This window comes from Carettochelys insculpta, chromosome 4 (genome assembly GCF_033958435.1).
Source record: "Carettochelys insculpta isolate YL-2023 chromosome 4, ASM3395843v1, whole genome shotgun sequence".
In the NCBI taxonomy this organism is placed as follows: domain Eukaryota; kingdom Metazoa; phylum Chordata; order Testudines; family Carettochelyidae; genus Carettochelys; species Carettochelys insculpta.
In genome coordinates, this window is record NC_134140.1 from 129,786,641 (window position 1) to 129,812,320 (window position 25,680).

The window sequence follows — 25,680 nt, forward strand, 5'->3', positions numbered from 1 at the left end:
ATCTTAAATAGCTGCCATTGGTTGGGGGAAAAAAATCCTTTTTTCACTTATAGCATAACAGGACCAGTTGTTTTCTGGTATTAACCAGAATGTGGAATGGATCATTTTCTGCATTAATTGAAATGCTTCATATAAATGACATTGCAGCATTTGGAACAGCTCCAGAAGCCAGACAAAGTTCATCAGACTTACGCAGTCTGAGAACTTCTTTTCGACAATTAAACCACCATTTTACATCAAGCTGGGAAGAAATCACACATTATCCCATAGCTTACAAGCTACATAAAATTGCACATAGATAGTATAAAGTAAAATAAAGGGCAATTTAAAAACCAGCTTTTTAGCAAATTACATTGATTTTTAACATCCTGTGCTCATTTTAATTTTTATATATGATTTATAATCATCATCTAAAAGTTAATTCCTTACCAAATCTGCACCTGCCTGAAGTAAGACATCTGCTACATCAGTATGTCCATTTTCACATGCATATGTCAGTGCTGTGTCACCTGTTGCTGTCGTTGCATGCACATTAGCTCCTGAAAAGTAGTTTTAACAAACATGTAAAAGTTTTAAAACAATAGCCTAAAAATATCCAAGCTTCTATAGGTTCCTTAGCAGGACAGACTGTAAAGCTCTGAAAGCTGTTCTTTGTCTTTCAATAAAAAGTTGACAAAAATATTCCTTCAAAGATTTCATCAGCCATACTCTCAAATGAGTCACTGAAGAGAAGTCCCCGCAGAACTGTAATGTGAGCTACTTATTGCTCTGTAGTGATAAACTTATACCCAAAATATAAACAAAATCTTGAACAGTTACATAAATCACTACAGAGTACCTACAGCAGGGGTGGGCAACTTTTTGGCCTGTCGGGCCACATCAGGGTACAGAAATTGTATGATGGAATATGAATGCTCAAGAAATTGGGGAGGGGATGTGGGATGGAATGAGGGCTCCAAACGGGAGGTGCAGACTGTAAGGCAGGGCTGGGATAAGGAGTTTGGGGCTTAGGAGGGGGCTCCAGGCTGGAAATGAGGAATTCACATGGGCAGGAGGGAGATCAGGGCTTGGGCAGGGATTGGCATGCGTGGGTGTGAACTCTGGGTGTGGTGCTGTGGATGATGGTGCTCTGGGACTGGGAGTGAGGGAAGGAGGGGGATCAGGCCATCTGAGGAGGTTGGGATGGACGCACTGGGTGCATAGGGCTTGGAGGGAAAACATGGTGCTGCTCTTGGAAGCTGTGCAAAGCAGGGCAAGCCCATGACCCCACCCTCCAGAGGGAACCCAAAGGCCAGATTAAAATGAATGATGATCCAAAGTTTCTCCATGCCGATCTACAGAGTCTAATTTCATAATACTGCTAATGATGGTACAAGCACAGATATATTTTTCAAATAAACTAACTTGTAGGACCCAGCAAAGTAGAACAAACAAACAAACAAAGACTCCATACCTGCAGCCAGTAAATATTTTACTAGCTCCAAATGACCCTCTTGAGCAGCTTCCATTAGAGGTGTGGAACATCCAAGCTCAATATCAGCTCCTGCCTTAATAAGAAAATCAGCAACCTCCAAAAAACCTCCACAGCAAGCTAAAGTTAGGGCAGTTTCCTGAGTCTCTTCTGTTTGAGCATTGATGTTTGCTCCTTCCAAAACAAGAAACACCACAAAAAAATCAAATCAGTGACTAAAACAAATATTAAAAAGTCAATTTCTTGATAAAAAACACATAGAATGTAAAGCTGACTTGACTTCTCCTTTCAAAGAAAAGTCCTGAAGTAACTTGAAATGCATATCTATCACAACTTTGTCTTTGAATAGTCAGAGATTGCTCACGTGATCTCAGTGAGCACTCTTTTCTCTGTAAGATTCCAGAAGCACATTCTCCAAGTGGCTCTATGCAGAGACCAACCTGAACTTAAATTACATGCACTGGCTCATTAGTATGTAACGCTATTCTGTAAAATGCATTTTCAAATTACCAGTTGCTCATTTACTTCTCACTGACCGATCTGACTTTATGGCTACGTCTACACTAGCCCCAAACTTCGAAATGGCCACGCAAATGGCCATTTCAAAGCTTACTAATGAAGCGCCGAAATGCATATTCAGCGCTTCATTAGCATGCGGGCGGCCGCGGCGCTTCGAAATTGACGTGGCTCAGAGCCGCGCGGCTCGTCCCAACGGGGCTCCTTTTTGAAAGGACCCCACCTACTTCGAAGTCCCCTTATTCCCATGAGCACATGGGAATAAGGGGACTTCGAAGTTGGTGGGGTCCTTTCGAAAAGGAGCCCCGTCAGGACGAGCCGTGAGGAGGCAAGCCGCATCAATTTCGAAGCGCCACGGCCGCCCGCATGCTAATGAAGCGCTGAATATGCATTTCGGCGCTTCATTAGTAAGCTTCGAAATGGCCATTTGCGTGGCCATTTCGAAGTTTGAGGCTAGCGTAGACACGGCCTATGTGGATTATTTTGTTAAAAAGGTCAGGATGTTGCATCTGGGAGACAGACCATTTGAACAGGAAAAAAACCTGACAAATATTAGTGATCAAATTAATTTTTTTTAATTTATCCACTGACATTCATATACCTAGATGCCCATATGATATTTTAAAGTCTACCAAACACACACACTGTTGTAGTTACCTTGACCTAACAATAATGCCACCATCTCTTCATGACCTTCTCTGGCTGCTTCCATTAGTGGTGTATATCCTTCATCATTTACCTCCTCCAAGTTAGCCCCACGTTCAATTAACAATGCTGCCAGCTCTACATGTCCACCACAGGCGGCCAGTGTTAATGGAGACTCAAAAGAGTCAGCAGGCATGTTCACTTGAGCACCACTGTCCAGAAGTAACCTAGCAACTTCCACATGGCCATCCTAAGAATGCAAAAGAGATAAGATGAACCAAGCACCAATACAGTGAACACACTTTTGCTCTGACAAATGCAAACTGGTTTAAAGATCCTACTTCAATTTATGAATATTCCATTCAGATCCAATGCAATTTTATGACTGGAATTTAAATAAGAGTCTAAGACCATGGTGTCTAACCAGTCCTGAGATAGCAGTTCTCTAATGGCTACTGCTATACTGAATTAGCCACATTATTTTGAACATATGGCCAACATGTGTGGCCAGCTAGCCACACGCAACTGGCCAAACAGCTATAGATAAGGGAACTAGATACACAAAGATCACAGAATTTCAATGATCTTCTAACAATCTTAGACATTTTTGAAAATCCAAATAGTTAAAATGGATCCAGAGAGTTAAGAATCCCATTCATTTCATCAGGAATAAGACCAAACCCAAAGTATTTCCACACATAAACAAAGCCTCAAATTTAGAGCTATTGCTATAATATGCATGCGTGTGCGCACACACACACACACACACGCACACAGAAAGCACAAATCAAATTTTAATGAACTTAATATAGCCTATTCATGATTAAAATAACATGTGAACATTTATACAAACTTCACTAATTAAACGTTTTCACCCAATTTTTACTAGCAATATAACAGAGAATGCTGCAGTGAAGATTCATTAACTGACTTATTTCATACCAGAATTTACTAGAATATTACAAATTATCAAAAAATTAAACAGACAAACAAAGAAGTTAGGAAGATTCTAACATAATTCTGATCCCTCCCTAAAGATTTTTTTGTCTTTTCTTGTCAAAATATTCATCGTATTATCCGAACACCTTCATGGAAGAAAAAAAAAAAAAGCATACCACCACAAATTTCACCATAATATTACTATAACATAACCTGCTGAACATGGAGTAAGATTTTTTTTTTCCCGATCATAAGCTACTCTAAAACACTCTTAGTCGTCTTGCAAGTGGATAAAGTTGAACTCTGGCATTTTTTTTTAAAACTATGTGGTATGAAGAAGATATGAACATGTATTTTATTGTTAATTTTTAAAAAAAATGAAGATATATAGTGATCAATGTATGGTCCTCCAAGATTCTGCTGAAATATTTGTTGAGGTCTCTAGATATGTGTTACTAACCTCTCAACTTATTTTGTATCTTTTAAAAATTCCCTGTCTCCAAAATGTCAGATGTTCATTCACACTAAATAATAAAACAAGCTGATTAAAAAGCACTTTTCCTCTCTATCCCTCAAGTTGCATTCCCTTAGCTTTTGTGATGTTATTTCACTAGAAGTCCACCCAGTCTTCCATGTAAGACCAGACCTGAAATTTTAACCAGGTTTCGTTTTTTTTTTTTTTTTTTTGAATAAGCCGGTAGATAATAGGCAGAAAACCAGTGCACAATATCAGTTTTCTCCCCTTCACCAGCGCTTAAGTTACTATTTGCTATTTTGTCTCGCAAAATAGCAACTATCAAAATATAGTCCCTGAAATTTTTTTTCTTCCACAAGAGCAAACCATTTGGGTCAAATTATGCAGATGAGTTTCCCACATTTGGGGAAATTGCAGGGGTCAGCACACCCGTAATGTAATGGATGAGCCTCACCCTGCGAAAACCACCTTCGTGATTATGGTATCTCCCCTGCAAGGTAAAGTGTGACAGGGATACTTATTCTCAATTACAGAGGATATTTAGTCCCAGAAGAAAACAACAAAATGTGTTTGAGAAGCTGCTTGCCTCCTTCTGTGGCTTTTTTAGTCCCCTGGGAATTCAGTTCCAAAAAAGGTAAGATGACAGAAGCAAACAACCAACACAAATCCTCCAAGCATTTGATCTAACAACACATGCCCATATTTTTCAGATGAAGGCATGACATTGCTGGAAATGGGATGCTAATTTAAAAAAAAAAAAAAGCATATGTGAATGACTCCATAAATTTACAGCCTGGAGTCTTGATGTATATTAGCTGCCTTAGTTACTGAAAGTCATTCTGGAAAATTATGCTTAATTACCTCATAATTACCTCAGCAGCCCCAGCCATCCAATAGGCTGAGAATGAGGAGGGGGGGGGGAGCAGGGGTAGGGAGCCAGCTTAGTACAGGCTCCTTTATTATTTTTTCCTTCAAAAAAAGTACTGATCATCAGTATCATTTTATAATCATCTTCAGACAGAGATTTGTAGTATGAAAGGATTTCTTACAAACACACATATATTGTTTACAAGAACCCGCCAACCCTACTTTACACAAGAGCTGCTTTCCAATAGATAAGATCAGTTCCTCCCAGAGGATTTCACAATATAAAGATGAACAGAGAGTAGGCACAAATGGGAAACACGTGCACTCTGTAAAAAAGGGAAGGTATTTAAAATACATTCATAGTAGAATTGAGAGGGACAAAAGATTAGAAAGGAGTAAGGCCATCCAGAATGAATTCAGAAACATTCCCTTGGCAGAATGATAGTCTAGAAAAGGCATGGAGATGCTTATGTCAGAAACTAAAAACCATTCAACACAACAGAGGAAGCTAATTGTTTGGGAGATGTAATGTTAAGAGAGACCAGACTTCATCAGCTGGGATGGCTATATAAAGCTTACTTATACAGTTTTTCAGAAGATAAGAAGCTTGACTTAGATGTTACAGAGGAAGAGCCAGTGGACAAATTCAAAACAGGAAAGCAACATCAGCAGAATGGACAAGGAAACAGCTTTAAGAAGAAAGGGTGGGAAACCAGCTACAAGCAATTGCTTCCACCTTACTATTTGATAGGAAACCTTGATACAACACTGAAATAACTACACATTTGCCTATGCCCTTCATTTTGCTGCGTTAAATTCCCCACAGTTTACAGATCGTTAGACTTGGGATGGGTGAAGTGCAGCTGGAAGGTGGAAGATTACACACACAATCCTTCTTGCAGCAACAGGTTAACTAGCAGGAAAGATTCTGAAAAAGGCACGGATTTGTATGGATAGCTACTCCAAATTTAATAAAAAATGGAAGAATTCAAATAAATCCATCAATATCTTACACGGTAATATAAATAAACATTCCCTACAGTGTCATTCAAGAGACTCAAATCTACCAACTCTAACATGAACAAAGAGGAAGCTTGAGGGAAAGATAATTCTCTTTCAAATGGAGACGCATGAGCAATTAATGATGACAAAGATATCAACTACCTTATGCTTACAAGGACAGTTTCCCCACCTTTGATATTCGCAGTGATCCCAGGCTGCCCAATTAACTTAATAGACACTTGCAGCAAGTTTCTTCCCTCTCCCCTCTGCCCATTCTGTCCTATGTAGTTGATTTGTCAGTTTTTTTTCTTTTTTTTTCCCCGTTAAATTCTCTTCATCTCAGTTTTCATTTAACAGAATTTTCCATATCTGAAGAAGTGGGTCTGTCCCATGAAACCTCATCACCTAATAAATTATACTGCTAGTCTTTAAAGTGCTACAGGACTACTTGTTTGTTTTATGACTCATTCAGTTCACAATAAACTATAGACCCAACACTCAGATCAGTCCTGTCTGTGATATGATACATGATTGTAGTTGACAAAAAAGTTGATTAAAATAAAATACAGCATGAAATGGATGATCACCCACATCTAATTTTAATTCTAATCTAACTTGGAAAAGCTGTAACCACCTATGAGATCTCTCCACTACCAGAGTCAAGGCAGGTTATTGTAAAATGGCTACAGAGTCACGTGATCTAGAACAACATTTTTTGTAAAGAAGCTGAAAAAGGAAAGCATGAAAAATGGGAAGTCTACACATGGCAAGTTTTGTCGTCCTTCCCCCCAATCCCCTCCACAGTAAGCTTCTCTGATCTGTAGTAGCATATGCTGAATACTTTCAGTAATCAGAAGACAAGCTTTCAGCATATACGTACGTTAAAAATGTATGTCAAATGCACATTTTATTGTGACCACTGAGAGCAGTCACTATTAATAGAGCTTAGGGTAAGGGTGGTGAAACTTTCTGGCCTGAGACACCCCCCTTTCATCCAACCGCCCCCTCCCCTTTACCTCCCTGGGACTCTTCTACCCCCTAATCCAACCACCTGCACTACTCTCTGGTACACTCCACTGGCCACTCATATCCAATACCCACCACATCCCATCTCCTCACTGTGCGGCCCTGAGCACTTGGCGCACTTGCAGAGGAGCACTGGGACAGTTGCATGGCAAGCTCAGACCTCAGGCAGCAGGGGAGGGGGATAAGAACACAAGGAACTGAGCGCTAGCCTCCACAGGTGGGAGCTCTGCGGGGCAGATATGAAGGGTCCAGTGGGGACTGTAGTTTGGGGACCCCTGGTTTAGGGCTTGTGAGAAGATCTGTAGGATACCTTTAAGTTCAAAGCTCTTCTTTCAAGCCAGAGTGACTACAGCCTGCGAATAAGTAGTCAAATACTACCTGCTTTTTTCAAGACTTTGTGCAGGTCTCAGAAATAACCACCTTCTAAAATCTTTTACTGAAGCATGCCCAAGAAGGTGCTAGCACAGCAGACAACAGTGACTCCCAGTATAACATCTGGACTACTGTGAAGCATAAATTAGGCATCATTTAGATCCTTCAGCTTTAAAAAAGTATTGTCTTAAACCATATTCTTTCACCCTCTGAGTATGAGGGAGATAATGAGGCACAATGAATGAACATACAGAATTTTGATTAGATGGTGCACCCCAAATAGACAAGCGAAATGTTATGTTGTGGATCATCCTCAGCACCTGAAGAAATGCTAAATATGCTCCCATGCTACAGCAACATATTTGTTTCTTACCATACAAGCCTCCATTAAAGCAGTGTGCATTTCATCTGTTTTATGCTCCTGGTCTGCACCTGCCTCCAGAAGAAACCTCACCATTTCTAAATGGCCTAAATTGAAAATATATAATTAATAAAAACCTCAAAACCTGTTCAACAAGTCACATTCTTCTGGTGCATGTACCCATAGATAAACACAGAAGAAAGGTTTTAACATATACAGTTACAATATCAAACAAAAATTACTGTGAAGAGCACCACTTCATGCCCCCCCCCACACTTTTTTTTTGCAAGTATAAAAATCAGGCTTTTACCGTAAACATCACAGCCCACATTAATCATTAAAATATTATACAAGTGCTCATATAACATGTTATATGCTACAAGAATATTAAATTAATAGCTCATATTTAATATTGCTTTTACAGGACTTCAGATACAATCTGGAAAGAATACCACAAACTAAAAGGGTTAAAGCTAACTTTATCAGTAAGTTTATTTTAAGAATGTATTGTATAAGTGTACAGGATTAATTAATTGTATGTATAGGTGAATTTCATTGAAGAACAAGTTTTATAAAACCAAAATAAAAAGCGACAACACAATACCTCTATGTGACTAGCCTCCTGGTAAATAAATCAAGAAATTATGGGAAACATCTGAGATTATCTGAGTAGATGGCTATTTTTCAGCTCCAGCCAAAATACACTGCTGTTTTGCCAAGGCTGGCAGCCTACAGTTCAAAGGGACACTTGCAATTAACATCCTCCAGAAGGAGGGACAGGGCTGTTTGGACCTGTAGGAAAGTAACAGGCTGACACACATAGGCCCTAAGGGGATGCAGGGTGGAAGGAGTGAGAGGGAGGGTTGAAATAGCTGAGCCTTCCTAAAATTCCTGGGGATGATAATCCATAGGTGACAGCCCTATACAAGTTTTCAAAATCCTGTCATGTTTTTGTGCTCCTACTGTTAAACAGTGCTTTGTTTTAAAAAAGCTGTCTGTATAACATATGAACCAGTTGTCCCAAAGGGAAGATTGTACGTGCTAAGCCTAGTCTACCTGATAAGAAATTATAATTATCCAACAGGCAGCAGCCTCTGCCCTTGTATAAGAGCAGGAGAATGAGTGATTCCACCCCAGTAGAGGTGAAACAAGAAGCTTAACACCTAAAGAAAGCTGAGTCAGAGACCAAAAAAGGGTCAAAGATGCAGATGGGCCTGTACCTATGATACAATCCATTTTAAATCTTTTAGGAGAGGATGTGGGGGTGGGAGTCAGGGGAGAGAAAATCCTGCCAGCCAAGTCTGCAATTAAAAAATACCAATAACAGGATTACATTCAGGTTTTTAAGCTTCACACGTGAGATATGGAAGCAAATTAGAAAGCCAAAACGACTTGAGAACCTCCAAGAAAGGAATAAAAGAATGAAGGAGTACTTTGAACACTGTCATCTCCAGGTTCTTCCCTATCCAAAAGGATGAGGAGCTGTGTGAGTACAAACTTGCGCTGTTTGCTTTTTAACTCTGCTTCCAAAGCTCAAAGATCAGGATTCAATATAGCCCCGTTATAACTCAATTTCAGAAGATTCCATTGCTTTTCATCCTTTTCTAAACACCATCAAACACTACATCCCATTATTTAGGGCAACAGAACAACAGGACCAATAAGAAAAAAAAATGTAACCAAGAACAAAATTAACAAAAACCAGCCAAATGAGTCAGCACTCAAATATTATGCTGATATAGCCACACAAGTACGCAGACTACACATCAAATTTAATGGAGAGCACAGACCTACCACAACTACTTCAGGAAAACCTTGCTTAAGTGAGCATGGGAGACACAAATTAGGCTTTGTCTACACTAGAACATAAAGTTGCTTTGAAGGCACAAATTACAAGTTACTGGAGATACACATCTCCTAGAACTGGAAGGGAACTTAGAAGGTCATCTAGTCCAGTCCCTGCCCTCTTGGCAGGACCAAGCACCATCCCTGACATCTATTTGCCCCAAATGGCCTCCTCAAAGATTGAACTCACACTCCTGGATTTAGCAGGCCAATGCTCAACCCACTGAGCTATCCCTCCCCCAAATAGGTTACACATCTCAGAGCTGGAAGGGACCTTGGGAGGTCACTGAATCCAGTTGCCTGCCCTCTTGGCAGGACCAAATACCATCCCTTTTTTGACCCTTTTCTCTAGGTCCCTAATGGCCCCATCAAGGATTGAAATCACAACCCTAGGTTTAGCAGGCCAATGCTCACCCCTAAGCTATCCGCCCCCCCCCCATAGCTGAATTTTAAAATGTGACAGTCTTCACTTCACTTAAGGGGCACTAAGGTCAACTTTCTCACCTCAACCGTCTGAGTCAACATAACACCAAATTCAAATTTAAAAGGTCAAATTAATGTTAGTGTGGAAACAGAATTACTTTAAATTCATTTTATTGGCCTCTGGAGGTATCTCTCAATGCCCAGAACGTGTCCCTTCTGGCCGCTTTCACCTCCGCTACTCTCCAGTTGTGCTGGAAGTAGGAAACAAAGCCCAGCAATTTGAATTCATTTTCTTTCTGATCAGCGTGGTGATCGCATGTAGCCATGAAAGGGAACCCCGGCATAAAGAGCAGGACCTCCTTACAACTGCTGAACTGGCCCCTGCTCCACCACACCATGTGACAACTTGGCTGTGGGGTCTAGACAGTGACATAGCAGACAGCAGTAAGTCCCGCCCAGGGCAGGGTGAAGGATTCTTCCCTGCACAGGATGTAGCAGGAGATGATGAGAAACTTCTGTGCTTCACATTTCTACAGGGCAGCCCCCAAGCTCCAGGCACCATGCAGTCAGCAGTCTAACCCCCACCAGACCATGTGGCTAGCTTTAACTTCCCTCCCCAGATGCCATCCAGCCCCCATGTGCCCACTGTGCAGTGCAGACCATGTATCCAGACAGCTGCATGTCCTGCTCTGCACAGGGTGAAGGCTTCTGCAGCTCACATTTTCTAGGCTCACCAAGCGTCAAGGGGCTGGTCCCCCCATGCCATCAGCAAATATTTTGGGGGCTAGCCCCTGAGAGGTAACATGTACTGGGGGGAGCTGCCCTCCAGTGGCAAATATTTTTGGGGCTAGCCCCTCAGACACAACATTTGCCAGGGGGCTGGTACTTGGCAATTCATATTTTCAGGGGCTGTCCCCTCAGAAAGAACATGCTCTAGTAGTCTACTTTCCCAAAGCATGTGGCTCAGGGAAGCCACAGTCCCAGCTGTGGCCTGTTTAGCGTGTTTTCACTGGGGGAAAGTAGCTGAGCAACCTGGTGACAAGGCACAGTCAGCTGTGTGCTCCCCTTCTGAAGCCCACCACCTGTTTGGTTTTCTTTCCCCCTGGGTTTTACTAATTTTACTTCTTTCCTGCTTTGCTTGAGAATAATATGAAGTTTTTTCCAAGTTGCATGAAGCCTGATTTACACCGGGGTATCATGGGTACATGGTCTAGTCAGCTGGATGCTCCCACAGCTCATTTGGGTACTCCACCTTCTGATGCACACCTGTTCGGTGTACTTTCCACATGGGGAAGATTAGTTGAGTGACCTGTTGACATGGTACAGTCAGCTGGGTGCTCCCAGAGCACATTTGTGAAGGGTGTTTCAGCTTATAAAGCCCACTTGTTAGGTGTTCTTTCATCAGGTGAAAACCAGTTGAGCAATTTGTTGAAATGGTTCAGTCAGGTTATTTTTTTAAAGTCACTGTTAACACTAACACTACAGTAATGCTAGCCACTACACAGAGATGCCCCCTTTGGGATTCCCTACTTTTCCTTCTGTCCTTGTGAACAGTAAGTCTCTTCCTACTCACAAGGAGCCAATTTATTCCACTGTTTAGTGTCCTTTCACTGGGGCGGGCGGGGGGGCGGGGGGAACTAGTTGAGCAAGCTGTTGACATGATACAGCCTGCTGGGTTCTTCCACAGCTCTTTGCCTAGTCACATGAAGCTTGTTTGTTCCACTTGGGCATCCTGGGCTTCCACTTCTGAAGCACACCTATCTGCTGTGTTTTCACTGGCGGGGGAAAGTAGTTGAGCAACTTATTGACATGGCACAGTCAGGTTACATTTTTAAGTCACTGTTCTTAAAAAGGGACAGAATGAAGCATAGTCCCAGCAGTGAACACTAACGAATGGCTTGGTGAGGGGGCTATAAGGTCGACAACTCAAACAATTTCTCTCACTGGGGAAAGAGGCTTCAGAAAAATGGTCATCTGTTTTCAATGGGAGGGAAAGAGGGCAATGCATTTTGGGAAGATGACACCACACACCCACAACCACTTGCAGAGCATTTTTTTCCCTACAATGCATCAGCAAGAAAGCCCAGAATGCCATGGGGCTCAGGGAACTATGAGACATGTTCCTACAACGAACTGCTGCAACAGTCAAACTTTAGCGATTTCTTGGGGGCGCGCTAAATTGACTTTGTGGGCAACTGTGGGCACTCAACTTCAACTTTATAAAACCCAGTGTTACAAAGTCAACTTTATTTCATAGCGTAGACCTAGTCTTAGTTCATTTAACAGATGTGACCTTCTAACAGAAACAGACAAGACTTGCATTCCATATACTTGAGTGGTCTAAGACAGGCAGTTTCCTAAAAAGGGGGCAGTGTTCCCCAGTGGACAAAGCACTGGAATGGAACTCAAAAGATCTGCGTTCTCTTCCTGACTGTGCAACTGGCCTCTAGAATGACCTTAGAAAAATCATCAGCCCTCTGTGCCCTAGTTTCCCCATCTGTAAAATAAGGATAATACTGACCTTTACAAAATATTTTGAGATTTACAGATTAAAATCACTACATATAAAGGTACTAATATGGGGTTCAGTGAATTATAACAGTGGATTTTGTCCAGAGTAATTATACTAAACTACTACAAAATATTTTGTTCCCCAACACAATTTTCTTCAAATAAGGGCTTAAACAAGTACTTGTAGAAATGTTCTTCATCGTTTGCTCAACAAACAGTTAATTTTCAGAAGCTTTTTTTTTTCTACTGAGGTAATAAAATTTAAACCTCATGTAAGTAGCAAATGTAAATTTAGGACCAGATTGATACTCTGACATTAGCAGCATTTTACACTAAGTGGCCCTACTGATTTTAATGGAAGGTACTAAATTTGTGGTCAAAAGGATCAAACTCTGGTCTTTGATGTACTACAAAAGCTATACCTATCTGTAACCTTGTAATTAAGAATTTTGTGTTGAATATTGTCTAGTAAAGTGGGTTCTCTTTTTTTTTTTTTTAAAAGGAAAACTTCTACAATGAAAGTACAGATTTTAATTCTGGTACTTCACCTTTGTAACAAGCCAATGTAAGTGCACTCTCCTTAAACTCATTGGAATGTGTATTGATTCCTGCTCCATTTTCTAATAGCACTCTGGCTACTTCCACATGTCCCGCACTTCCTGCTTCCATAAGTGGAGTATGACCGTTTTCATTATGGTCCTCAATGCTAGCACCTGATTCCAACAGTACCTTCACAACATCTACATAGCCTCCAGCACAGGCATACGTAAGCGCTGTATTGCCTAGAATCAAAAGAGAAAAAACAAAAAACAAAACAAGTTATTCCAGTAGCTTCTGATTTGGCAATGGAAATTGTTTCTAAATCCTGCCTACTCCCAGACTCATTCTAATACTTGAATATTAACAGTGGCATTTAGAAAGTTATACAATTTTCAGGTTCTGACTCAAGAAACAACACAATTAAATTTCTTCATAAGTATATCAATAGTAACAGACAAACTTTGAACTATAAATGTATCTAACGACCCGATATGGGGGAAATGAAATCAGGGCTGCGTCTACACGTGCCGGCTACTTCGAAGTAGCGGCGCCAACTTCGAAATAGTGCCCGTCACGGCTACACATGGCGGGCGCTATTTCAAAGTTGACATCGACGTAAGGCGGCGAGACGTAGATGTCGCTATCCCCATCAGGAGATGGGAATAGCGCCCTACTTCGACGTTCAACGTCGACGTAGGGAACGCGTAGTCGTTGCGCGTCCCGCAACATCGAAATAGCGGGGTCCGCCATGGTGGCCATCAGCTGAGGGGTTGAGATACGCTCTCTCCAGCCCCTGAGCTCGATGGTCGCTGCGTGCAGCGGCCCCTTAAAGGTCCCCGCTCCCTGCCTTCCCGTGCAGGAAGCTAAGAGCGCGTGCAGGTGGCAGCCCAGCCACGCGGACAGCCTGCACGCTCCTCTGCAGCCACCAGAACCCCCCAGCGCTGTGATGGCCGCCCCTCAGCCCCCTAAGCGCCCCCAGGGCACCCCCTCCCCAAGGGGAGCCAGGGCTCCCAGACCAGCAGCCAGGCTGGGAAGCGGCAGCAGGGCCCCTCCTGGACGGAGGCCGAGCTTCAGGACCTGCTGGGGCTCTGGAGCGAGGAGGAGGTGCTCCAGGTAATGGGGAGCAAGAGGCGGAACGCGGATGCATTCGCTTGGCTGGCCAAAGGCCTGGCCGCCCGGGGTCACCCTGCCCGCACTCCGGATCGTGTCCGCAGTAAAGTGAAGGAGCTGCGGCAGGGTTACGCCCGGGCCCAGGATGCGGCCGGCCAATCTGGGGCCGCCCCCATCACTTAGCCCTTTTACAGGGAGCTCAGGGACATCCTGGGCCCCAGGCACACCTCCTCCCCTCTGGCCACTCTTGATACCTCAGCCGATGAGCCCCAGCAGGCCCCGGAGGCGGAGTCCGCCCCGGAGGCAAGCCCTGCACCCCGGGGGCCCCCGCAGGAGCCCACCCCTAGGGCACCAGAGAAGGAGGAGGAGGGGAGTCCTCCTCCAGCGATGCAGGGCTCTGGATCCACATCCCATCCCGGAGCTCCAACAGGGCGTCCGCCCACCGGGTGTCCCCCGACCGTGGGAGCAGACCATCAGGTATGTACCCCCCCGGTGCACACCCCCGGGGTTGAGGGGTGGGGGTAATAGATATGACCAGTGCCCTCCACATGCCCAGATGACCATGGCCCCAAGGACAACAGTGGCATGTCCCTCACAGGAGGGAATCAGCCCTGCCCCCCCAGCAGGACAGTGCCATGCCCCATCCCTGGGGATGGGGGGAGCGGAACCTAGGGTCCCCCAGGGGGAGGGGGTGGGACACCCATCATCATCATCAGCAGCATCTCACGGGGATGGGGAACCTGCAGCAGGGGGTGGGGGGACAAGGGCCACGGCTCGGGGCCCACACTAACGGCTGTCTCCACTCTTCTTCCCCCCCCCACCCCCGTGTTCCGCAGCTGAACCATCGGAAGGACCGGAGCGCACTGGCGAGCTGTCAGTGGTCCCGGAGAGCCCACTGGGGCCATCATTCCAGGCCAGCCCCTCGGCAGGCCAGCCCCTCGGCAGACCACCGACCAGCCCCACGGCAGGGACGACGGCGGAGCCAGGCCCACTCCTGGATGGCGACGGACCCCCAGCTGCTGGAGAGCCACCGTTGGCAGCTGGAGGTCGCCGAGCAGCGCCTGCGGGTGGAGGAGCGGCGCCTTCAAATTCAGGAACGGGCGCTGGCCTGGCGCCAGGAGGCATGGGGGGCCTTTATGCGGACATTCGAGCGTATCGCAGACTACCTGGCCCCACATGCCATGCCGGCCGCCGCTCTGCCTGCTCCACCCGCCGTTGCACCGCCACCCGCCACCGAGGGCCCTTCCGCCGAGGGGGACCTGGGGTCAGCTGACACCCGCCGGCCTTATCTCCTGGTCTGCCCGGCCCCCAGCCAGCCCCGGCCAGGGCTGAGGCTGAGGCATGGGTCGCAGCCGCCCACCCCCAGCACTGGACATTAGGGGGTGTGGGGCCCAGGACATGGCCCCCCCCCCCCCCCTTTGTATATATCCCCTTCAGTTTTATCTTATTTTGTAAATAGTTTCTATTAGACCCCTGTTATGCTGATACCTGGCCCCCCATGTACATAGTTCTCCCCTTCCTTGTCTTCCCCTTTTTTCTTTCATCTTATCTGACTTATATATATATATATATATATATATATATACACACACACACATATATATGTGTGTGTGTGTGTGTAATATTTATTTGGCCTGTAAATAGTTAGTTAAGATAATAATAATGAGAGTTCAACATATATCTGGTTTGACGAACAAACGTCTGCTTTTATTTACAAGAAAAGTGGTGGGGGGGTGTGCTCTTGGGTGTTCTGTGGTGTGGGCATAGGGGCAGGGAGTGTTGTGGAGGATAGGGGGGGTGCAGTGGGGGATCTGCCAGGATTCACCCCGCGGCCTCATCGAAATGGGCCCGCAGGGCCTCCCAGACCCGGGTCCCTTCGGGGTCCACCTGCCGACTGGGGGCAGCGGGTGGCTGCACATCGGCCCTGCCAGCCTCCACAGCCCAGCCCTGAAAGAAGGCCTCCCCCTCGCTCTCCACCAGGTTGTGGAGTGCGCTGCACGCGCCCACAATCTGGGGGATGTTGGTGGGGCCCGCATCCAGGCAGGTGAGGAGACACCTCCAATGCCCTTTGAGGCGACCAAATGTGCACTCCACCACCTGGCGCGTGTGGTTCAGGCGCATGTTGAAGCGCTCCTGGCTGGCTGACAGGTGGGCCGTGTACAGGTGCATGAGCCAGGGCCAGAGGGGGTATGCCGCATCTACGATGACGCAGAGGGGCATGGTGGTGTCCCCCACAGGGATCTCCCACTGGGGGATGTAGGTGCCCGCCTCCAGCCGGCAGCACAGGTCCGAGTTCCGGAATACCCGGACGTTGTGGATGCTGCCAGGCCAGCCCACATAAATGTCCAGGAAACGGCCCCGGCTGTCCACCAAGGCCTGGAGGACCACTGAGTGGTAGCCCTTCCTGTTTAGGTAGCGTTCTCCACTGTGCTCCGGGGCGCGGATGGGGATGTGGGTCCCATCCAGAGCACCGAAGTAATTGCGGAAGCCCAGGGTGGCAAAGCCCGCGATGGCGGCATCCAGGTCCCCAAGCCTCACGAGCCTGTGGAGGAGCAGGGCGTTGATGGCACGGACGACCTGCAGGGGAAGCACATGGGAGAGCACCAATGAGGGGTGTGCAGGGTGTGTCTGGCCCTCCCCTGCCAGGGCTCCAGTCCCCTGCCAGGGCTGCCTCCCCCTCCCCCCGTGGGTCCTCTTACCTCCATGAGGACAGCCCCGACGGTGGCCTTGCCGACGCCAAACTGCTGGCCCACAGATTAGTAGCTGTCTGGAGTGGCCAGCTTCCAGACAGCGATGCCAACCCGCTTCTCCACACTGAGGGCACGCCGCATGAAGGTGTCCTGGTGCCTCAGTGCGGGGGTGAGCCACTGGCATAGCTCCAGAAATGTCTGCCGGCTCATCCGAAAGTTCTGGAGCCAGCGGTTGTCGTCCCACTCTCCGAGCACCAGCCGCTCCCACCAGACGGTGCTGGTGGGGTAGCTCCACAGCCGGCAGCGTATGAGGCCGGGGGGCGGGACGCTGCAGGGTTGGGGGTTGCGTCCTCTTCCCCTGCGGGCAGCTCCTCCTCTGTGGCAAGGATGTGATCAGCTGCCTCCTGCATGGCATGGACCAGGGCGAGCACTGCTCCTACAAGGGCGGCAGTGTGGACCTCTGGCTGCTGCTGGGGATCTATGACTGCGTCGCTCGAGGTGTGCGTGCCTATGGCTCTGCAGACCGCGTGCTGTGCAGGCTGTGTGTGTCTGGGAGGGGCCCTTTAAGGGAGCAGCTGGCTGTTGCCCTGGAAGCGCTAGTCCACCCTGTGACCCTGTCTGCAGCTGTTCCTGGCACCCTTATTTCGATGCGTGCTACTTTGGCATGTAGATGTTCCCTCGCAGCGCCTATTTCGATGTGGTGCTGCCCAACGTCGATGTTGAACGTCGACAGCACCAGCCCTGGAGGACGTGTAGACGTTATTCATCGAAATAGCTTATTTCAATGTCGCTACATCGAAATAAGCTATTTCGATTTAGCGTTCACGTGTAGACGTAGCCCACATCTGTTTTATTCCACATGAATCTGCAACTTCTGGCATTATTCACCTCCACACTGATAAATTTAAGGGGAGGTGTAAAGAACGTGCGATTTTCAGTTTCAGGGCAGAAAGTAGATGCTGGGCCAATTGAGTGGAATAAACTGCTGCCTTGGATAAGATAATTTCAAAACTTAGTGCCAAAGAATTAATTTTTAGAATCCAGAACTGGATTAAATGTATGTTTCAATGAACATTCCACCCCACACCTGGCCCATTTTTTCAAAATGGGAATGATACTACTATTCTATTTTCTGACAACTGTTTGAAAAACAAGCAAACAAGTTGCAACAAAGCAAGAAAACAGACTACAACAAACTACCCAAATTATCCTCAAAATACTATACTGTAGTCACTGTCTTCATAGAAGATTTGTGCTTCTATATCTTCAGATGCCCAGGAAGTTTCAGTTTTGAAACTATTCAGTGATTTAGGTTTTCAAACACGTATCATCTACATGCCTTTAGGAAAAAAAGATTATACAATGACAAATGGATCAATATACACAAAGACTATGCCCATATTTTAGGTTTATTGCTCATGGAATTAGAAAATTGCAAGTGACTTCGAAGCCTCTCCAAACATTAAAAACACAAAGCGTTAAATGTACGACAAAGGTATGTCTCCAGATGTAACTTTGATTTCATTACCTGCGTAACACAACAAATACCTTGTAATCTAATTTTTATTCATAATATAGCCAAAGTCAATCAACTCACACATAACTGCTGCTGCACAGTCTAGAATAGGGTGAATCTTTCCCTATTTAAGTCAAAAGGAATGCTGCAACAGAGCCACGATTTCACCCATAACTCCTGCAATGCTTTAAAGAAGTCACAACTCATGGTGTGGGTCCCAAGCCCATAAAAATTATCAAAATGTCTGCCACTTACAACCCACATGAAATTTCAAGGTGAGACAGATATGACAACTTCCTTGAAATATCCGTGAAAGACATTACTGTATTAAGTTAATGTATTATTGTTGGCTGAGATTGTACAAAACATTTCTTGTGGTGAAGGGATGAGAGATATTGAGAATGTGCCAGAGAAGTATCGACTTTTAGGAAAAGTGTAAATGGATCTCCTGAGGAATCCCTAGGAAGAGATTAGTTAATGCAAACTCCTAAAACTTGGTAGGAATAAACCCAGCATTTTAAAGGTACACTCTGACAAAGTCATTATCTCCTGATGGCCAGTCAAGAATTTTGATCTTGGTCTCCTGTGATTGATTTCCCGGTTTCTGTTCTGGATCTAGGACAAAAGAACCTGTAATCATATCTAACAGCAACAAAAGGTCCTATGGCACCTTACAGACTAACAGAAAAGTTTTGAGCATGAGCTTTCGTGAGCACAGACTCACTTCATCAGATGCTGGTCATGGAAATCTGCAGGGCCAGCTATAAATATTTATTTATACCTTATTTATAGCTGGCCCTGCAGATTTCCATGACCAGCATCTGATTAAGTGAATCTTTGCTCACGAAAGCTCATGCTCAAAACTTTTCTGTTAGTCTATAAGGTGCCACAGGACCCTTCGTTGCTGTTACAGATCCAGACTAACACGGCTACCCCTCTGATACTTGTAATCATATGGAAAACCCAGGTCTTGCTTCTGAAGGCCTAAAGCCTACCATACCTTGAACTGGGTATTACCTCTGGTAAAAACTTTTAGCCAACGTGCATTTTTTCTTTCATTGTTGTACTATTTTCTCTGTAATACTTTTAAACTTAAAATTCAGAGGGGTAGCCATGTTAGTCTGTATCCGCAAAAATAACGAGAAGTCCTAGACAAGGCTAACAGATATATTGGAGCATAAGCTTTTGTCAGCAAAGACCCACCGACCCACTCATGAAAGCTTATGCTCCAATATATCTGTTAAACTTAAGACTAAATTTGCTTAGAAGGGAATCTCTAGTGATTTACAGCTGTGGACAATACTCTGGTCATAATTCAGAGAGAGCACAACATTCTGTTTTTCCTTTATGCACATCCTGTCTCTGCCCCTTTCACTTCCTCTCTCTTGATTCAGATTTTATTTATTTTCATTACTTAATCTGTTCTCTCCTTTACATCTTTTTTGCTCTCATTCCCACAGTACCACTCCATTTCTTGGATCACTAGTTTCCATCGCTACTGGTCATCAAAGAAAGTGAATCCAGACCAGCAGGCAGAAAATTATTCACACTGATTCCTGACTAAGCATATTTCTCAACAACTGTAACACATTACATAGTTTAAAAAAAATATGCACTGTGGTCAATAACTTGCTATTTGGACAGTAATGAACTTTATCATCACTTGCAAATGAAGACGATTAACAGCTATGGCAAAAGTGAAAAAGGTTAGACTTCAACTTGCTGTTTGATTCAGGCCAGCGTTACTCTCTGTATATCTGGAGTCAATACTTTTTATTTCTCAAAGAGATATGAAAGCAACATGCAAACAAAGTAATGGGGGGAACAAACAATTCACTCACCAGAAGGATATCAGATGCACAAAGTTACAAAAAAGCTCAAAGTTTCTATGACAGAAAACTCTGATTACTCTTCATCTTGGCATATTTATTACCTGTTGATGATTGTGCATTGACATCAGCACCATGAGCAAGCAGCAACTTCACAATTTTGACGTGTCCGCCATTAGCAGCAGCCATTAAAGGTGTAATGTCTCCTTTAATACCTCTGTCTTCTACATTAGCATGCATTGCCAGAAGAACCTTTGACAGAATTGGCAATAAGTGTTATTGGAGGATGACAGTTGCCCAAATTATCATAAAGCTTACAAATAAATTCAGTATACAATTCTGTTTTGTGAACTCATTGTGTCTCGTACAAGTTTATTTAAAAAACACCAAAATATACAGAGACTGTTAGCAATGCAAATTTCTCTAATGAAATCAAGTTTTCATCTGTTGAAATTAAGGAAACCATTAAATAACTTAAACCTTTTTGGGCTCCGCAATACCACAAAGGCTAGATAGTGATATACCACAACAGAATTAGAGAAAACTAGAACTGGAAGGGCCATCGAGTCCAGTTCTCTGCCCTTCTGGCAGGACCAAACACCATCTAGAACTTTAAATACTGAGCAAAAGATAGCACTCGAACGTACCTGTGCAAGTTCATAGTATCCAGCTGAGCAGGCTAAACAAAGGAGACTTTCCCCTTCTTCTGTGTGCTCATTCACACTTCTTCCTTCAATTAGCAACTTTCGCACAGCATTTACATCTCCTTCCGAACACGCTTCTGCCAAACTGCGGCTAGTAAAGTAAATAATATCTTCAGAAAATGAAATATTAACAACTACTTTACGGAGTAAAGAAATAACTGTATGAGTACAGTAAAAGTACTATATTCTTTTCAAATACAAATGTGACCAGCCATTATGATGCAGCCAATACAAGGTCAGAGACAAACACAAAAAAAGGCATGATGGAAAAAACACAGGCAGTCTTAATGAAAATGAGGTTTTATATTGTATTTCAATGGCATTTGAAAAATCAGAACTTTCATGAGCAGTTAATGCTTTTGCCACTTTAAGTGCTGGTAAAACAGAATCCAGTACAAACATTTTCCCGCCTCCCACAAAGGACGCCAGGGAAGTCTAGGTGATGGAACAGCAGCCACGGGTTCAACACTTGCCCCTGGTGACCCCTGCCACTGAGGTTTTATTCTGAAACTCTATACATCTATGCAATAAAAAAAAATCAGTTACAATGCTTACTATAATTTGTCTGTTATAATGCTTTCATTTTATTGGAGGCTTACAATGGACAAAGCAGAATAGCCAGCAGTCAGTCTAAAAAAGTTCTTGTTATATCAGGTGAGAAACAGCCTGACAGAGGACTTTGGGGGCGGGGAGGGGCGGGGGGGGAAAAAGAGTTAGGATGGGTCATCAGCATTCAGGAAGAAGTTGGCAGGAGAGGAAGCAGTACACCAGGATATGGATTGTCGACTAAATGTCTGATATGCGGTGGAGAGAGGTGGCCTGATTTGGCATCATGTTTTGCCTACTCTGCAGTCTGTTTGGTAACTTAGAAGCAGGGATCCTACAAAATCATTTGCCATGAAAAAATGCAGAATATTTAGTTTTTCCATTTTATGAAAAAATAAAACAATATACTGACTACAGTGGAATCCAGATCAAATAAGCAAAGAATTGGATACTCTGGAGACTGTGTCAGCCACTGTGACAAAGGGAGACCCTACCATCTAAGTCTGAAGTTCAGTTACATCTGATAAACTGGGTTCCACTGTCCTATCATGGCTAGGGAAATTCAAGTTCAGTGTTTCATCTTAAAATTGCAGAACAATATAGATCTCTGGTTATTTTAAATTGGAGACTGGAAGGAGGGGAGAAGCTAGAGGTTATCACAGAAAACTAAAATCCCTGATTATGAGGCAGTCATCTAACACTGTAGTGATACATTTAGATAGAAACTAGCTTGTCTTTATTCTTCTTATTTGCCCCCATACAATTAATGAAAGCAGATCTGGACCACACAGATGCATGTCCAGGAGCTGACGGTTTTCTCTGATTTGGTTGAATATATGAATCACTGCTATTACAGCAATATAAAAGCTACACCTAAATATTGGAAAAATGAAATTGGAGGGTTCACAACTGACACGAAATTGTGTACTGTTAGGCACAGAAATATTACCAGTTCTAACACCTTACTGCTTCTTGGAGATGGGGTGTATCTATTGGACAGGGGTCAGAGGAGCTCCCTCTCAAACATAAAATTGTTAATATTTTCAAACAGAAACCATGTGTGAATTCTCCTTCTGGCCTTGCAACCTTCCAACTTTTAGATACATGGACAAGGACGCCATCCTACTGTAACACAGTAGTTGTCCTTTGTACCACAGGTGTCTGGTTATTGGATGGTGAACAATAATATCAATAGAAATGTCGACATATTCATAAGTGAAGATTCCAGGGAGATGCATTTACTATTGTAATCAGACCTCTGCACTACAAGCTGGGGGCAGGTTAGACGAAAGAGCTATATTAAACAGATCAGGGATATGGCTGCAGTGGTGTGCTGATGCAGGGCTGGTAAGGCTGGCTGATCGTGGGGAGGGGCTGGCTCAATATGCAAATTGAAGGACATGATACATATAGCTGCAACCTAACTGTACAACTACAACCATGTTTTTAAAGAAAATTAGGAAATTCAGTGCCAATAAACTATTAACACAAGATTAGTTGGTAGTATGACATCACATTCCAGAATGGCGAGTTGAGAAAATCTGACATTCTAAAAAAATCAAAAAATGCATGGTTAAGGTTGCCCAGGCAAATCTTAACTCTTCCATTTTTCAACTGTGCTCCCATACATCCCTTTAACTTGTGTAAATTTACCTTACTAATCCCACAGCTACTGAAACATACAAGCTCTTCACACCTCCTTTTCGGGCCCATTCCTAACAGGATGCTCATGTCACCTTCTCTTTGTTCCCAAGAGATGTCAGTGACCAAAGAAAACAATGTGCCTACATCCTAGTGTGGTGAGTGTGAGAAATGGGAGCAGTAGGTTAGACTGCCTGATGAAGGTGTGTTTATATGACATTACAGAGTGGAATACTTTCACGTGTATTACAGAGCTCTGCTTCTGATACGAAATTATGTTTTGCACCTTTCATTGTGAAAGAGCAAAAGGAAGAGCTACATGTGTACCTCCTGGATCCAGTATACAGAATTTCAATGCACAATTGTGTAAGCTTCGAGCTTCTGATTTTAAGTTTTCACTAATATGCTGACGGACTATCCAATTTAAAAAAAGAAATACATGTTTATCCAATAAACACGGGAAAGAGAACTGAAATGGCTGATCAATTCATGTTAATTTCACCTGTATGGCCGTGCAGCTTGTTCATATAGATGTCTCTGCTCCCTAGCTTTTGTCTGCACCACAGTAAAACGAGCTTCTTGGCCCAAATCCCACGAGCCTGCGTGATCTGACATGAGCCAGCCACGAGTTTTAATCTGCAGTGTAAACATGATTGAGGTCTAGTCAAAGAGCGTACATGTGAACACCACCTCCTTAATTTACATTGTCCAGGGCCCATCTATGGGCATATCAAAATGTTGCTCAAAGAGGGTGGAGGGAAAGTGTCAACTTCCTTTTTGTCCTTTAATAGTATTAATTAGAATCTTGTGGATGAGAATGTAGGGACCCTAAAAGAAGGTTAAGAGCTCATATGTTATAGTACCTGTGGGGTTGGCAGAGTAAAGATGTATTTGTTAATGGGGCATACTGAGGCACTGCTGAGTCTTTTGCCATTGTACATGTATTACAGTGGTGCTAGGAGGCAACAACCAATGCCAATCAACCTCATTAAGAGGTAACACAAACACTCAAAAAGACAGTCCCAGTCCTGAAGAGCTTGCATTCTATATACAGACAGTGAGAGAGTGAGAGAATTGTGTAACTTATCAGCAGAAGACGGGGAACAAAAACACCAATTAAGAGACCTGTTCAAGGTTCCAAGAAATATGGAAAAGCTGAGATTCGAATTTGCTTCCCAAGTCTCATGTTATTGCCTTAACCATAAAACCACACCATTCTCCCCTTAACTGAGGCCGGGTGTACACTAAAGGGGAAGATCGAATTAAGATACACAACTCCAGCCACATTAATTACACAGCTGAAGTCAATGTAGATTAATTTGAGCTTCTGTGCTGTCTCCACTGTGGGAACTCGACAGGAACAAATGCTCCCGCTGACTTCCCTTACTCCTCATGAGGATCAGGAGTAGTAGCGCCAATGGGGCTACCTTGTGAGCTCAGTTTAGCACGTCCCTACCAGACATGCTAAATCAAACTCCAGAAGATTGACCATAGTAGTGTCGATCTTCTGTTAGTGAAGACGTACGGTTAAAATGGCTACAGAAAGGTCTTGGTCTTATTTGTTTCACATCCTCACATTAGATACTTCAGCATCATTTATATTAGCCACTTTCTTTTAAAAAAAGAGAAATAATAAAGCAGGCAATAGTTAAAATATGTAATTCATCCACTGGTTTCAGGAGTCACATTTTAAGAAAATTCGAAGATGAAAGACAACAACCAGAGAAGGCTCTGAACCTACAAGATTTCATTTGATTTTTGAACTTATGTTCAAGTAATCATTGTGAAATAAGCATTTCAGTTTCTTTAATCCTTTTACCTAAATTCCCACTATCCTATGCAAACGCCTCCTGCATTTTCCATCTGGAAGGTCTTAGTGCCAAATGGAATTAATAAAAAAAATCCCAAGAATATACTTAACATTTATGCCATTTTTCCATACCAAAAGAAAGAGGAACAACAACAAAGAATGTTTAAGTTGCAGGGGAGAAATGCAAAAAAGGATTTACTTGTCCGTCTGCCCTGCATTTGCTGTGCTTTCCGCTCTCATTCGGGTAAGTGCAGCAGCAGCTTCATCCAACGCACAGCTGACCGAGGAAGTCAGTCTACGAAGCACCTCGGGATCTGCAAATGCTTTACCGTCAGCAGTGGATAATTTACCTATTCCTTTCATTCCAATTTATGACAAGTGGATACGTACACCGAAAAAGGAAAACAAAAAGTAACAAAGAAAGTGTAAATTCAATCCATACAACGTTAGCAGAAACCATTCCAATATTGATAGAATAGGGAAAAAAATCATATACATTGGATGTTTATGTTTTAAAAATACTTTAAGCAATTTGAACTCTGATCCCATAGTACATTCATTCTGCAAGTAGAAATTTGGTAACTCCCTTAAAACAGTGACCAGTGAGTTTAAGTTAATGAAAACTATGCTGTAAATATTTTTTTTCAAATGTATTGTATTTCAAAACAAGAGCTCATTCAGCATCTTGTACTTCCAAAGCATTTTTATTTTTAATGTTCTAAACTTTTCTTTATAAAAATTGGCATTTTTCATCTGTACCACGTCTTGGAGACAAACACTTGTTTCACATCCCATCTGCCTACCGCCTTTCTGAACCACTGAATAGTCTGTCTCTCCAGTA

General features: G+C 43.8%; 1 protein-coding gene and 1 pseudogene across 4 annotated transcripts in view; both read right to left on the minus strand.

Moving 5' to 3' along the window:
* Positions 1-25,680, minus strand: part of ANKRD17 (ankyrin repeat domain 17) — a 159,931-nt gene that overhangs the window by 59,211 nt on the left and 75,040 nt on the right. For all 4 annotated transcript variants that reach the window (XM_074993801.1, XM_074993800.1, XM_074993803.1 and 1 more), the window contains 8 exons: positions 25,039-25,195; positions 20,786-20,933; positions 20,243-20,390; positions 13,002-13,235; positions 7,687-7,781; positions 2,645-2,882; positions 1,454-1,645; positions 430-539 (listed from right to left, as the gene is read on the minus strand). In XM_074993801.1, the coding sequence (XP_074849902.1) occupies positions 430-539; positions 1,454-1,645; positions 2,645-2,882; positions 7,687-7,781; positions 13,002-13,235; positions 20,243-20,390; positions 20,786-20,933; positions 25,039-25,195 (1,322 nt within the window). The remainder of the gene's footprint in view (positions 1-429; positions 540-1,453; positions 1,646-2,644; positions 2,883-7,686; positions 7,782-13,001; positions 13,236-20,242; positions 20,391-20,785; positions 20,934-25,038; positions 25,196-25,680) is intronic.
* Positions 4,420-4,552, minus strand: LOC142012961 (U1 spliceosomal RNA; annotated as a pseudogene).